Source organism: Photinus pyralis, unplaced genomic scaffold (genome assembly GCF_008802855.1).
Source record: "Photinus pyralis isolate 1611_PpyrPB1 unplaced genomic scaffold, Ppyr1.3 Ppyr1.4_LG9, whole genome shotgun sequence".
In the NCBI taxonomy this organism is placed as follows: domain Eukaryota; kingdom Metazoa; phylum Arthropoda; class Insecta; order Coleoptera; family Lampyridae; genus Photinus; species Photinus pyralis.
Genome location: NW_022170878.1, coordinates 19,601,680 through 19,618,126, shown reverse-complemented (window position 1 = coordinate 19,618,126; position 16,447 = coordinate 19,601,680). Strand labels below are relative to the sequence as shown.

Here is a 16,447-nt window from a genome sequence, read left to right as displayed (position 1 = left end):
CGTTTTCCGCTTTATATAAAATTTTGCCCTGTACACAACGTAGAAGCTGATTGATCGTGAACACACCAGTTAAATCCTTTAACTAAATGGGTTAAAATATATTTTTAAATTCGTGTTAATAAGTATGTTTCGTCTAACAAAATTGTATGTTTACTTTTACCAGTTTTGAAACAATATCAGCGAATATTTGTGAGCATGTGCGTATTTCGTACCCCAAACAAATAATATTACGTTCAGATAGGGAAAGGTTTCTATTTACATTTCATTGTGAACATTTAAGCAGTATTAAAAGGAAATTGATCCAGCATGTTGAATTTATCCCCAAATTTAGTATGTATTTATCTTAACGTACATCGCTCTGTGGACTGTCTTCAACAATAATTAACTACGGCCCGCTACAGTAAATTAAACACAAATAAGAGCTCCAAAAGGCGAGTTATGAAAATAGGTATCGAAAATTGCAAAAATATTATTATTAAAGTTCACATTTGCATGGCTAGAGGTCGTAACGAAATTCCTCCCAAGTTCTCGCATGAGATGTTGACAAAATGGTTAGTTCATTATAGTAGGACTAGGAGAGTTGGTAGAGTTTGAGACACGCTGAAAACTTGTCCAATATCTCCAATAATACCCAAATACAGAATTGCAGACCTGGCTGAGGAATAGCGGGGCTAAATCAACCCCTATTTTTAGAGATACGAATTTTTTTTTCAAAGAATATTCTTAGGCATTTCCAAATCTTTACACCTTTAAATTTAATATTTAAAGAGCGAAAAAATCATTTAGTGGGGCCTTACACTTCACCAGCCGCGTTCAAAGTTTGAAAGAATGTATACTCGCCGTCGTACATCCAGTACTTTGATCACTTTTGATGAAAGTTTCAGGACAATAACTTTATTTCGAAATAATGAATGTGATTATTTCGCACTTTTTGTTGTTGCGGTTCATGCCATAATTACAGCGCGTAATTATGGCATGAATAACACATACAAGTTAGCGCAACTTGTATGTCTTATTAACTTTGTTGACAAAAGAATGTAGGTAATTAAATTGTCGAACTATATTCAGTCAAAGTGTTTGTGTACACATTGCAACGAGGTTACATATTAAGGAGGTAATCATCCTTTTATTTATCTAAATAATCAAACGAAAAAAAAGGGCAAAATAGCTACCAACTGTTAAAAAAGAGTTACGGAAGTTGTCCCATATGAGCATCGATCCTTGATATTAAATCTCCTTCATGCCCCGGTGACCAATTTCACAGCAAAATGGCCGTTTGTTATCAGCAGATGGAAAGATAAGTCAAAAGCGTCAGCACTCGTAGGCAATGGTGGGCTGAACCCAAGGTTACCAAACTCGGATGTCGATCAAGAATCATACGTACAGTAAAACGTATCCGGAATTTATACCGGCACTTAAAATTAAAACCCTAAAAGAAATCAAAGGTAACCCCTCTTCTTTGGTAACCTAAAATTTACATACCTCTTAAATAAGAGGGCTAATCTATATACACATGTTTCCGTCCAATGAATTACTTCGGAATCCCCAAATTATCATTCCAATCGCCAGAGATCAATATATATGGATGATGCCAATTAAAATTCAATGCGTTCTAACTCGCGCTTTCATTTGTTGGTGTAAAACGAGGTGTAACTCGATACGTTTTACGAAAGCAAGAAGGATGTAAATCACCACGCACTAAGCAAAGCGCTGGCCGTATTCGAGACAAAATTGCGTTGTTAAAATCATCGTAATCTTGACATAACTAAGTACCCTGGTTAGCGCTATTCGTCGCATCGTGCTACTAATGCTTCCAGACAAAGTCCGTGGATAACGATAAATGTAATTAGGGAATAATTTTATTGTCTCTGGTTTACTTCCACCTTTATCTGTAAATCTTTACAATCCAAATCCCTAGGATGAAATGAAATGCATCTTAGCATTTTTACCCCTGGAACGTATAAAAACTTAAATAACCTTTGGTATTGCTTTATGTATATTTCTTGCAAATAAAAGTAAGTTGCGTGGTCCTTTGGGGCTGGCCTGAGAATATTACATTGTGCGTCGGAGTCGTTTCGGAATTACTCTGAGGTACATAAAATAAACGGTCAACGATTAGAGTTACCATGTATTTCATACAAATATGAACAAGTATATTAATATTTCTTAGTCTTTAAAAACGAATATCACATTTAGATACATTGACATGGATCATCTCTTAATTCTAACACTTATTTACGTTGTAGCAAACCTCATAGGCAGAATACAAATAATTATTTATTTTGTTTATCCAAACACAAATAATCAGATAATTCATATTCTAGTAATACGTTCTCGACGTCCTTTAGACTGCTATTACTAATATCACAAGAAGAGCTGGATAAGTAATTAATTCCATTTATGGTTTCTATTGGTTGGCAAGCAGTAAATTCGGATGTAGTAGGTTGAAAGGTCAACATATGGGTGTTTGTGGAAGTTGTAATGCGTAAACCTTGGAACCTTTCGCCTCGATCAAGTTTTCCAAAACTCGTAAACTTTCCAGAAGAATCAATAGTTGTAAAGCACGAACGCAATCCAATCCTATAAAGAAAACAAAAGAACATATTAAACGGTGCACATAGTGTGACGAGTGTGTAATATTATTATATATTAGCGATACAAATATACGTTTGCACCACATAATAAGGACTTCCTGAAAAAAATCAATATAACTTTTTCGTGTCTTATCGTCAAGTTTATAACCTGTAATGAAACATTTCATATAAAAAACTTTCCTTTCTAATTGCAACAAGTCAATAAACAACATATATGTACTATCGTAAATCTTTCAAATGTACAGCCGACGAAATGCCGATATTGGCCGAGCGCTGCTGACGTCACTACGCAGGTTGGCGATCGGGAGTTAGTGCATGACAGATAGGAGTCGTGTACTAATTCGATTTAGAATCCAATCAAATTGAGTTCTGACGGGTTCGTAAAGGGGCAGTCAGATAATCTTTTGCAAATTTTGTCTTTGGCGCACGCTCAATTTGCAACTTGTTACATAAATAGCCATTTGCTAATTACTACGATTTTCATGACAAAAAAATTAGTACCAATAATTTTTTTAATATTCCTCTCCTCTGTGGTTCTTGGTGCATTTTGTTTTAAAATCAATACAGATAAATAACCCTCGGTCACTAAGTCCGCAATTTAACTATTATAAACATTAATATTGGATATAATACAAAATCCTACCTACCTTCTTTGTATTCATTCTTAGAAAATCAAGTAGTTGTTAGTTAATGGGGTGCTGCCCATTTCCTGAACTGACTTTTGATCCCTTAAAAGTACCGCTTGAGTTATGTAACATCTTGGTTGCCACATTCCGACGTATGTTTAAACGTAAGGGTGTGTTTGTAAATATGCATCACTTTATTGTTGGCATTGGCACTGAGCGTAACTTAATTAAACGGCATTAAGTATACTCTGCATTTTATTAATAATCCAATAATTAATTACGGGAGCACCGAGCTAAATGTAGCCCAGGGCGTTGAAAACATAACCAGGGGCCTGCACATATATAAAATATAATTACAAATACTGGCGTTAATTATACAAGTTGTTTCACGCAAACCGTTACCTAAAAGTATTCAGGCTCTCATTGACAATTTAAAGCTGAAAATTGGCATACCAACATAGTTTTTGATGATCTATCGATAAAATTCGTAGATCTCGCAATTCAACAATACCTTTAGAAAATTTGAGAGAACGGAAGTGATATCTGTAGTTTGAATATGCGATCAGATAGATCGTAATGTCACATATAAAATTATACAAATTTTTCGTATCTGGTAAAATAAAAGAGATATTGTGATGACCCTATTATCTGAAACGCACTGTACATCGTCGATCAGATGTAACACTTTACGTTTGATGATTTCATTTAACATCGTTCGGGGGAGATGTTTTTAACGTATAATACCTAGGTATATATTTTTATATATTGTATATTATTTTTATATTCCGCTAGCTTTTTGAATCACCTTGTAATAATAAGCTGAATATTGGCGGGGTGTATAGGCTACAAAAAGAGAACTTCGTTCCGTAGCTTTTACAGGTATTTAGTAGACCAGATTTAATGGGATCAAAAAGGAGTTGCGGTCGAGTCACCTTTGGAAATTTTCTTTATATGGGAAATCATATTTAACTTGAACTTCCGAACGTCGATCCTTTTTTTATCTCCCGTTATTAAACTTTACGTTAATCTAAAATTTCAAACAATTAAGTTGAACCTTACGTAACTCATTTCCATAAAATTTACCTCCAACCAATGGTAAAACGGGGTGGATTTAGTTGACAAAAAATATGTGCATCCATACATGACACGGGGTAAGGTCATAAAAATTATTAATAACCAGCTGACTTTTTCTATGCAGCTTATATGTTTCCATAATAAAATGGTGATACTCCTACAAATTTAGGGGTACGTTCTCCCAGGCCTGATGCGCTTCACGCTTGGATTTTTAACACCTGCACAGATCATTAGCTACCTCTACCGAGAATCTTCACAGAGGAAAAACGTGGCCGTCTTGTCGAACCCAATCTACTTGGCGAAGATTCCGAAGACTTTTGCTGCTGGACTATCCCTGTGCATTGGTCACAGCGCCAAGATACTACAAATTTAGTGAGCCGTTTTTATCGTGAATAATATCTTCCTATAATCCCAAATGGCTTGTCGCGGTGTCTCGAAAGTTTTACCGCATTCTCCCCGAACGGGAAAATTAGCTATAACTTTGCTACTGACCTGAAATCATATAGTAAAGGTACTGACGTGGGTCAGTTTAAACTTTTAAACAAACGGTTTTAGAAATTGTATTTCTTTAATGTATTAAAAGCTTTTATGGGGTGTTGCAGACCTTTCCTGCATCTTAAGAATCACTTCGTTTTAAACGAACAGTATTTATTTTACAGAGGCATGGATTTCACTCACGTCCCATATAGGCGCTAACAACTAATACATTAAAGATATGTAAAATAAACAGGATCACTGCAAAGGAAGGGGTGCAGATATATCTACTCTAATGTCCGTGTTAAGTTTGATGAACGATCAAGAAAACAATGACATTGTTTTATAACTTCATGTTAAGTGTGAACTACAGAGGAAATATAATGCAAATGCTACTTACGGATCTCAACCTCAGAGCATTGAAGTTATAAATTCAATGCTCAGAGTAAGAAATTACTCTGAGATCTCAACCTTCATTTTCGAAGCTACGATATGAGCAACTCGATCTGAAAGTACGAGATAAAAGGGGGGGCGTATTCATTCAGACGGCAACGCTAAATTTATCCAAAGACATTGGGCCGTATGAATAAAAGGAAGCAAATGCTTATACTTACAAAATTGAAAGTAAATACTCGTAACTGCTCCTTCATACTGGTCTGTTTAGCATGGTTTAGCAGCGCTGCACTGCGTCCTGTCCTGCTGCTCAGAAGCGCTGCTAAATCGCCCAGTGTGAAGGAGCAATTACGAGTATTTACTTTGAATATTGCAAGTATAAGCATTTGCTTCCTTTTATTCATATGGGCCATTGTAAACTATTTCATTTAACGTAACTCGCTTTGCTCATACATCGGGAAGTTGTAATAAGCCTTCAGTGAATGCATGTTTAAGTCCTATTACATCAATATGGTACAGCCTATGGAGACGCGTAATTTGGCTACTCTAGTTTAAGGATTACACAATTTACCATTGCCATACTTTCATTGCTATAGTGACGACATGTGCCTACCCGTTCGTTCCCTCATAGGTTTATGTCTTCGGTCATATTGCTATTGATCTCAATTTTTGTTGGATTCTTGCAGTAATGGATATTGTACGGAAAAATATATCCACCACCCTGTTCCACCCTTTGCCCGTATCTTGTCTTCTCTTTTGAGGAGTCTTGAATTAGTATCAATAGACCAAGGTTTGTCCTTTTTCATTTGTTCACGGTATGATAACAATTTGCTGATAACAATAATAATAACAATAAATAATAACAAACAATAACAAGTGCGACAATCAGGTTTGAAGTCTTCTAATGGTCACTGATTCCCTTAAAATCCACTGTACATACAAATCTGGGCTTCGTGATTTATTAAAGCGGGCACATACTTCAATAATAGCGTTTAATCTTTATAATATTTAGTACCATTTAATACCTTTTAAATACAGGTGTACTTATAGGCACTTCATTTTCATTTTTTTTGCAGCAGTCTAGCTAGAAGTAATTAGTTTGTCTCATTCCAAATGAACTATCTCGACCAGGACAAAGTACGCAATATAAACTATATGCGCGATTGAGCTCTATTTGATTGTTTACCACGTAATTTCCGAGACACTGTGTGACGTTTTTGGTTGCTAACGATAAACTCGACGGTAAGTATTTTGGTGTTCTAGAACGGTAAGTAATTTTCTTAGGACTAATCGATTATTACAATAATTAAATAACAAATAAGTAGATATAACCTGATTGAATAAGTTGATTACTTATTCAATGTCATTACTAACTAAATCGTAAGCAACCAGTAAACGTCACGTACTGTCTCGGAAACAGACATGGTAATAGTATTTTATTTGTTACTCAGTTGTAAACGTTGATTAACAAGACAAAACGCAAACGGGTAAACGTCATGTTTAAACGCTACTGACTTGTAAAACTGACAGCTGAGCTGACCTGTAAAAATTTTACAAGTTAGTAATCTAGTAATTTCATTGGCCAGAATTAATGCGAAGTCTCTGTTACATGGATAATATGATATTTTAGAACATTTCTTCGAGATCAATTTAAGAACTAATTATTGACGTTTACAAATGAGTAACAAATAAAATATTATACATTATACGCCAGGTAATAGTTTTTACTGGCTCTAGGAGATGACATGTAAAATACTATTACATTATTAGCCAGGTAAGTGAGTTTTTACTGGCGATAGGAGAAGTTGACTAGCGAGCCGTTAGGCGAGCTTGTCATCTCCTAGAGCCAGTAAAAATTATTACCTGGCGTATAATGTACAATATTTTATTTGTTACTCATTTGTAAACAATAGTAAACGTAAATAATTAGTTCTTAAATTGATCTTGAAGAAATGTCTAAAATATCATGTTATCCATGTAACAGAGACTTCGCATTAATTCTGGCCAATGAAATTACTAGATTACTAACTTGTAAAATTTTTACAGGTCAGCTTTCAGTTTTACTGATGCGATTGTTTTGCTTGCGCTGTATTATATAGCAAACGTAAAGAGAAAAAAATCCCAATACCAACTCCTACGAAAGGGTGCCAGGAAACAAACGGAAAACATTAATGTGATATCTGTTATATATAGTAACTATTTAGTTGTTACCTACATTCACTCACCTTTGCGTATTCACAGCATCTGATGGAATTCTGAAGGAACTCGTCACGTTGGTCTGGATACTAGCATCATCTTTTCCGGAGGAGTCTGTGCATGAGTCCTGTCCCCTCTTGATTGATCGTGAGAGAACCGCATAGCTACACTTTGGGTGTTCTGGCGACATAAATCGGATTCGGCAGCATGCCGCGAACGTTTCCTGAAAATTAAAGTCTGATATGATAAGTAACCAAGTACTTACATTCGAAATGAAAATGCATATTTATTGTCAATGTGTGAGTAGTTATGTGAAGGGGTGGCTGATGCGGAATTTAAATGAATGCCCTGGTAGTTTACAAAGATGGTAAAGGTAGTTTGAGTACTGAAACTACCCAATTGTTGTTGTTGATAATTTAAAGCACCTAAACTATGGTTTTCCAAAGGAGACTTTAACTTTGCGGTAACCATGTAATTGTTACTTTAATTTCAATTCGTTTTCGTGCGCTTACATTCCGTAGGAATAATGTTGAAATATCGTCTTCTACGAGTATATGTCTTACTTTAACCAACGCGTTTAGAAGCAATTGAAGGGGAGGTGGATGAAGCCGATGAAGTTGGTTACATAGTAAAAAAGGTTTTTGAGAAAAATTGATGTTTGTCAGTTGGTTTTGAACTTTTTAACAAAGAAAATTTATAGAAATATATTAATATCGTATTTAGGAAAGGTTAAGGAGCCTTCTTTGCAAAATATTCGTTTTGTAATTTTGTCAACAGTAATATCCCAAGTCATCACTAAGTACACTTTACATACTTTGTATATTGTTTTTCACCATGTTCGCCATTAATGGATACATAAAGGATAGAGCACAAGTGACAAGTAAGAGACGCGTTCAATTAAAACGCGGATGAAGGAGTCAAATAGACCATTGTTATTATAGGGTATGAGTAAGATAGGTACGTAACACTTTCATTCATGCACATAACTCATTTTGCAAAAAAAAATATTATATAACCCCTGCATCCATGTGCCCCTTCAATTGGGAGTGAAAAATTACCGTTAAGTGCCCATCGAATTACACAAAAGAGCTCTTATGTATGGAAAAGCATTATACGAAAATTTATTAATTAAATCAAAATTAGATGTCGATGAGATGCAATTTATCTTTTAAGATTGCCTTATTCTTTGCTTGGGATAACCCCTGCCATTCACATTAAGTTCTATACGTCGAAATATGAAGCGAAGCTTTATTCCTTCCAGAATTGTAGATAGTTTTGATTCAAGAAGCTCATTTGTAAAAATTACCCATTACGGGCATATACGATTCTATTTCATGCCAGACACCTACATGAGAATACTTGAATGAGATTGTACATTATGCAACAATGAATGACGTCAAACAAAATTTGGGTGGTAGAAGGAAGCAAACAAAGTTTCAAAATAAGCCGTACGTCAGAATGGATCCTTTGGGAGCTATGTCGAAGTAATAATAAATTGAATAAATAACTGTATAGTCCAGTCATTCTACGAAATATAGAAAAAGTAATTCGTGTAGTTCCATTTTTTTCGGGAATGGGTGGTTGAAATTTGAAACGTCAATTATTAATTGTCAACACCTATACTAAATCACAAGATTGGACTTATTTCGTAAAGTTTCTGGAACTTCTTCCTCATTCACGATGAATTGAATTATTTAAAATTACGTTTGTCGTTTGGATGGTTTCAATCACATTAACAAATTCGAACCATGCATACTTGCTTGATCAAACATATAGACCAAGAGCTCGCGTATAAAAAACCGCATGATAAGGTACCAATGGTTTAAGTATTGAAGTAGATAGTACGTAAGATAGTAAAATAATAACCGCTCGTCTGCTGCTGGTAAGTGGTCACCCGTAAGCCCTATTATAAAATGAATTTTGAACTCACAATCTCGTTATTAGTACCAAGTTGAAATATGTCTTAAAACATGCGGAAACATCATTAGTTAACGAAACCAAATTGGCAGACGCGTTGGTTGGTAGCATTTTTGAGGCAGACGCAGTTAAATATTTTCATGTCATCTCGTTTCGGCGCATATACTGTAACGCGGTAGAGTGAGACGCGTGCTGCGGTACGCTTTATTAAGATGTTAACACCAAGAAATTTAATCAGATTTGCATTTAATAATGAAACACGCATATGTACTCTTCTTAAGAAAAATTCCCATACAATAATAAAACATAATATAAATATTGTGTATGTATATGTATAATAGTCCAGGCGTCATTTTTGCCGAAAAAATTCCTAGGAAAGATTCTTTTTTGTCAATTGCTTCGTTTTATCATCATTAAGAATACCATATAAAATTCTTCCAAAAATTCGACCCGGAAGTATATTTTTTTCAGCTTGTTCAAAAAAAATGGGACCATTTTGTGTTTTATTGCAAAATAACTTAATAACTATCGTTTCTACGTAAAAATAGTCGTATATGAAAATAAAGAGAAGAAAATTTTCAACATTTTATCTATTTGCCTTTTTTTTGTAGATCCCATATATCCGCGACCAGCTGATAATAAAAGTCGCGATACCCTCCGTAGCGCGCTCCCATGCATTCTTCTTAGGTATTCTTTTTTAATTTCAGCTGAATCCAATAATATGAAGTTAAAATGTATGTTGTAAAGGATTGGGTATTTTACTAAATTAGAAATTTTTGGAAATATACAGCGATGTGTCGCGTACCGGGAAAGGAAGAGGAATTCGTTAAAGTTGAGGGCATAACATGTTACATAAAAAATAAGTGCTTTTCAATTACTTTCCAAATCCGAAATAAAATATGGGGCGTTCTATTTAAAAACACGCAAATTTGATACGCCACTGAAATACACCATTCCTCTGGTAATCAAATTTGAGAACACCTTTGTCAGGTTTGTCGAGACCTTTGTTCACACACAACTCTTCTGAGAATATTACAGACGATCAGGGCAATTACGCGACCAATGAAAGTACTCGTTTCAACACACATTTGTTAACACCCAAGACCTGGAATCAGTGCAATTATGCGATCAGTATTATGAAAATAAGCGTTCTGTAAAGAATGATTTTCGTGCACTTCGTCAATAAACAAAATTGTCGTATTTGGGCTGAAGAGCAACCCGAAGAGTTACACTACACTTAGCGAAAACAACGGTTTGGTGTGGTTTATGGGCTGGTGGAGTCATCGGTCCTTATTTTCCAAAAATAATGATTGCCAGAACGAATGGTATCGCGCCATGATATCGGACTTTTTGCTACCTGAAATTGAAGCCCGTGGTCCCCACAACATTTGGTTTCAAGAAGATGGTGCCACTTGCCATACAGCTCGTGAAACAATGGATATTTTGAGAGGTCATTTCGAAGAGCAACTGATTTCACGTTTTGGACTGGTGAGTTGGTCGCCTAAATCGTGTGCCATTGGACTTTTTCCTATGAGACTACGTCAATTCAAAACTCTTTGCCGATAAACCGACAACTATTGAAGCATTGGAAGCAAACACTGTGCGTGTTATTCGTGAGATTCCGGTCGAAATGCTTGAAAGAGTGATAGAAAATTGGGTTCAAAAGAATTAATGACAAAAAATGTTCTTTCAATTGATAATAAAGATTTCATCATTGTATCCAATTTAATGTGTTTTACTTACATTTTAAAAAAGGACCATTTGTTGAATAACCCTTTATAAGAAAACCGTTTTGGGGTCAACTCACAATATACTGGTAGGTAGAAATGTCGTGCCCTTTTAGTGGAATTTGAGCATTACATTTTCCCCTTAATAAATTGACTATAGAATGTCATTCAGGCGAAAATAACGTAACACCGAGTTTTCTCATTTTAAAGTATAATTGCAAATGCAACCAAAACATATCAAAACGTACAGTACAATGAACTCGTCTACATCCATACAAAAACGCATAACATTAACAATGGAAAAATGCATTGCCACGCCACTTATTATAAACAAAGTTAAATGGTAATATATTACAGGGGCGCAATAAGGCGGAATTGTACTTCAATATTGACTATAGCATTTTAAAATGAAAAAAACAACAACTGACGCCGGACGCGGTGTTATGTGTCCAATAAATACCCTGCAACTTTCACAATAACGACACAATACCCATGCACAACTCTTATTAATATATTAATAACACGATACTTGGCTTACCTTGAACGCTTCTCGAAACTTGTTGGACATAATGTTGTATAACAATGGATTTACTGTAGTTGAAAAGTAGTACAGAACTCCACTTGTATATGTTACGATCTCGTAAATTCTAAAGAACAGTTGACGATCTTCATGATCAGCTGGAATAGTTCCGTATATGGCTACCAGTCGTTGTGTGTGAAAAGGGGCCCAACAAAGGAAGAAGGTGACTACTACAGCAACTGCAAAGAAAAAACAATTATTACTTTTCGATGTGCCTAAGTAAAAATAGAGGGCCAATAAATTCGTTGGATTAGAAGCAATTGGAATTTGGAAGTACCTACCTACTAAACAATTCCATTTGTTTCTAATCCAACGAATTTATTGGCCACTGTAGGATGTCTGTCGGCGCGGCGTTCCATAGCAAAAATCTCTATTTTTACTTATGCCAGAATGTTCCCTTTACACCTTATTTTGTAAATTTCCCATATTTCCATTGAGAATTGTTAAGACTTTGTATTTTCCTATGTCCTATATTTTAAGATTTGTGCATAGTGTTATTTTACTACATCGGGATGAATGCGTATTTATGCGTGTGCGTATTGGGTTAAACCGGTTCAGCCGTTTATCTGGAAATGAGAGTACATACAGACAGACAAACAGACCGACAAACCGAACGACATCATCAAGATTTTGTTTGATTCAGATTCCTCGTGCTTCAAACCGTGTATTTCCGTCAAAAAACTGGAGGGGGGGGGGTCAATTTCTACCCCAATGCAATAACTTTGCTAACATACGGGTGGAAAAAATGTAGCAGTTTAATAAAAAACACATTTTTGCCCTAAGTAGAATAACTTTAGCGCATTCTGAATGCACAGATCAGGACCGTCTGGAATGGTAGATATAAGTAAGAAATCTGGTGTTATGCAGTCTGCGCATGCGCACGTTGATTTATACTATATAATAGCATTTCTTAAGAATGTACAAAGACTTGCGTTTCTTGCTGGCACGGACGCGTGCGAAGGTCTGCCCCCACTAGATCTCCACGTGAGAGAGCAGGCCACTCTAACATTCTTGCGTCTGAAAAGTAGGGGGTTGTTGAATAACACCGGTATTGAGATTTGAGGTGGGCCACTCTCGAATTCTGGGCGAGGTGATTAATGATTGCCTATCCTAGAAGGGCGATCGGACTCACACACCCCTCAGTTCATATTAGGGAAAAATCTTTCATCTTTCTTGATGAGAATGTGACATCCCAATCAGGCATACTCATCTTTATCGATGGATCTAAAACAATGGAAGGAACATGCATTCAACAATCAACTTCTTACTGTATTCCAATCAGAGTTCATAGTACCAACGCTTAATGCAAGAAAAGTTCTTATGCATAACATAAAGAACAATCAGAATATCCAGTGACGGCAGAGCTACCCTGCAGACACCTGGTCACTGTAAAATTACCTATATGCACTAGAGCAAGTAGAAAACAGCAACGCCCTTCAGTTCGCATGGGTCAAAGGGCACGCTGGAAGGGTACGTAATGAGAAAGCCGATGAGTTAGCCAGACTGACCTCAAACCAAGTGTTTTTATGGTCCAGAGTCGGCTTTTTCATTTACAGTTGCAACTGTAAACAGCTTAACTTAATCGCAATACACCCAAACCCAGCACAGGGATAGGTGGAACATGATGCTAAATTGTCGCCATACGAGAAAAGCCTTCAAAGGCAAATCTCGTAGCCTGCCACAGGGCTATCACTGTATAGTATACCTATACGATATATTTGTCTTTACTGTCTATAGTTGAATATTCATATATAATACCATAAGTAGTCGAAGTATTGTCGAATATTTTTGAGGTGCTGTCACGAATGTTAGTTACGCTGATTAATACCACGAGCGCTTGCGCGAGTGGTATTAAAAAGCGTAACTAGCATGAGTGGAGCAGCAGCTCAAAAATAATCTACAAATACTTCGACTACGAATGGTATTCGGAGGACTATTCAATGAATCAAAAGAAAAATTAAGCATAATTACCCACGCGAATGTATTTCCATGACAACAATAAACGTCAAAATAAATTATGGAAGTTGCTTTTCATTTTGCTATTGATTCTATTCGAACTTTTGTGCTCCAAGCTAATTCGTTATGAGTGATTAAATTAAAAGATGTGGTGATAAGTCGGTTGTCGAAATTGATTAACAAACTAAGAAGAATGTTCCGGTTAATACGACAAAATTTCGCGTCATTTCACTGGTGGAAGTTTGACAAATGTCATTGAATAATCGCATTGAATTGTCACTTATAATTGCACAAGAGGTTTGTATTTTACCGAGTAAATTTGGGTTGTTTAGGTAATGAAAATCTGTTGCCTAGCAATTAGACGAGAAAAACTGTCAACTAATAAAAATGCGACACCGCAGGTGGAGCATTTTTAGGTTGACAGTTTTTCGAGTTCAATTGCTAAAAGGCAACAGATTTGAATTGCAACAACACAAATTTACTCGGTTTAAATACAAACCTCGAGTGTAATTCGGCAGGACAATTTAACGAACAAGAAATTCGCATAACTAATCAATTACTGACAGACGTCAAACTAGTCATATGGGAAAGGATAATGCGATAATTGGTTCGAAAATGAATAAGTGAAAAAACCACTAGTGCATTTGTCGCTGGAAAAGTTGCAGGTAACTTTTGCCGCTGTCAAAGTGACAATTTCACTGCGGCTTATGCGATTTTTTATACATGAGTTGAATTGTCGCTGAAATACCACACGTGAAATTATCACTATAATTCGTTCCCATTGGCGCAGCAATTTGAAATCGAGACATTTCACTGGTTGAAATGTGACAAATGTTAGATGAATTGAATAGTCAAAAAAATATTTAATGTTGACGTTGCGTTGTTTACGTATGCACATTTGATTTTTATTGTATGCGAGGGTGTACAGAAGCACCTGTGGATAAAATTTCAAGAAAAGATTTTTATAAATGAAACAGTTGACATGTATCAGATCCGTCATTTTCCTTGGCTCCGATGCGCTATAAATAAGGTACCTACCGAATACAAAGAGAACGAACTATCTATTGAAAACTGTAGCGGTATATAATCTATGCTATCTTACAGTGGCTTCGATATAATGCCCTCGAGCGACAGACAGAGAATATTAGACGTTATATTTACAAAATTGGATGTAATTTTCCATCCTTTCATCTTTTATTAAGTGTGAGACGTGTGGGTTAATGAAGTATGTAGAAATATTTTGACACGTTTATTTATTTGTTCTTAGGCTATCGATTTCAACCTATTGTGGTCATCATCAGGCCGAACTATAAAATATAATTTGGATATGTGACATTGTGACAATAGTTGTGATGATATCTTTTCATCGTAAAAGCAATGAAAAGTGGTTTGATGTAATGATGTTAACTTTCCTGTGCATATTCAGTTGTATGTTGGATGTTGCCTTCATAAAGCTCACACGTAGAAATATTGATTGGCAATTTGTACCTTGCAAATCTATTGCACACAATTTTCTTGCGCGCTTTTCTTGCAGAGTTCGTTAGTTTTTATGGATTCAGTGATGACGTGATCTATGACGCTTTTCCACCCTTATTCAACTATACGATGTATCAAGATTAGGATAAATAGGCAAGTACTGAAACCTGAAACCACCAGATTCATCTAAATAAGTTCCTTTGTCATTATTAAATCTACGACAAGAAAGTATAAAGACAGTAATCAGCAATAAATAAGTAACAACTTTGAAGCATTTATGGTAGTAATAACATTGACTTTACATAGTGTATAAAGTCAATGGTAATAATGTACTACGGTTTTATGACACGGTTTGCTATTGTAAACTTAAGGTAAGTAACGACGTGGCTTTTTTCTTGACAAATGAGATACACAATTATGATGGTAGAAATTATCAAAAAATAAAGAACAAATAAACAACAAAACAATAAGTGATTTATCAAAACAATTAACTTTATGAGATTCCATATTACTTGACTTAAATATGAAATATTTCAAAGATTGCCTGACTTTATTTTCAGATTATACTACTTAACTTGTGAAGTTAAACTACCCGATTTAAGAAATGAAACATTTATAAAAAGACAATCTTCAAATTGCTAACCAAAAAAGTCGGGAACCTTCCGTAACAGTAGCGCTGTAAGGGAGTGTTTTTTTTAAATTGTTCTGTAGGTTGAAGGTTTAATTTCTCTCGGGGGCGCATTGTTATAAGTTTGATAGCAGAAGTATAGTCGAAGTATAAGACTTGATAAATTCAAAATTTAGGTACCTAAATTCAGCTTTTTGGGATAGTTTGTAGTTTTCATTTAAACTTAGCGATCATATATTTTTCTGCGTAATAGAATTCTATAGGGCAGTGAAAAATGTCTTTCGGAAATAATCGGCAGCACTTTGTCGGAGGAACAAGAGATAATGTTATCATAATTAATTTGGCGCGCTCCAAACCGCAGAATCAGGACTACGTCATATCCTGTATTGTGGAAATGAATTGTGCAAAAGATTTAGGGCGTGCATTCTCTAGGAATAGTGTAACTATCGTGCACTTCAGGTAGTAACGCGAGTCTCTTTCGCTTAAAGAAAGATAGTTCACCCAGAGAGCACAGAGCGTTGGTTAATGTAGTACCTAAAGTTGTGTTTTGGGGCATCCAATTTTGGCCCTTATTTAGAACTCAAGAGAATAATTAGTGTTTCTCGAGAAATCTCGAATCATTTGGGGGATCCTTCAGGAATTATTATGCTTTAATAGGACGGGTTTTTTCAGCGCTATTTCGTTTCGCGCGAGAATTGTGTGAATTTCAGGATCGCTCAATAGTCATGGGAAAAAAATTAATTGCGGACAATTTAATTGCCGCCGGAAAGGGCGAATATTGCGCGTACTAAAATATCGTCTAAGAG

The 16,447-nt window shown here is 35.6% G+C and overlaps 1 protein-coding gene across 1 annotated transcript in view; it reads right to left on the bottom strand.

Annotated features, from left to right (window-relative positions):
• Positions 1-2,171: 2,171 nt before the first annotated feature.
• LOC116181193 (pyrokinin-1 receptor-like) overlaps positions 2,172-16,447 on the bottom strand; it is a 72,123-nt gene continuing 57,847 nt past the window's right edge. Inside the window, exons 2-4 of the mRNA XM_031501476.1 lie at positions 11,540-11,760; positions 7,387-7,580; positions 2,172-2,580 (exon numbers count right to left, since the gene is read on the bottom strand). Of these exons, the coding sequence (XP_031357336.1) occupies positions 2,274-2,580; positions 7,387-7,580; positions 11,540-11,760 (722 nt within the window). The 3' untranslated portion in view covers positions 2,172-2,273. The remainder of the gene's footprint in view (positions 2,581-7,386; positions 7,581-11,539; positions 11,761-16,447) is intronic.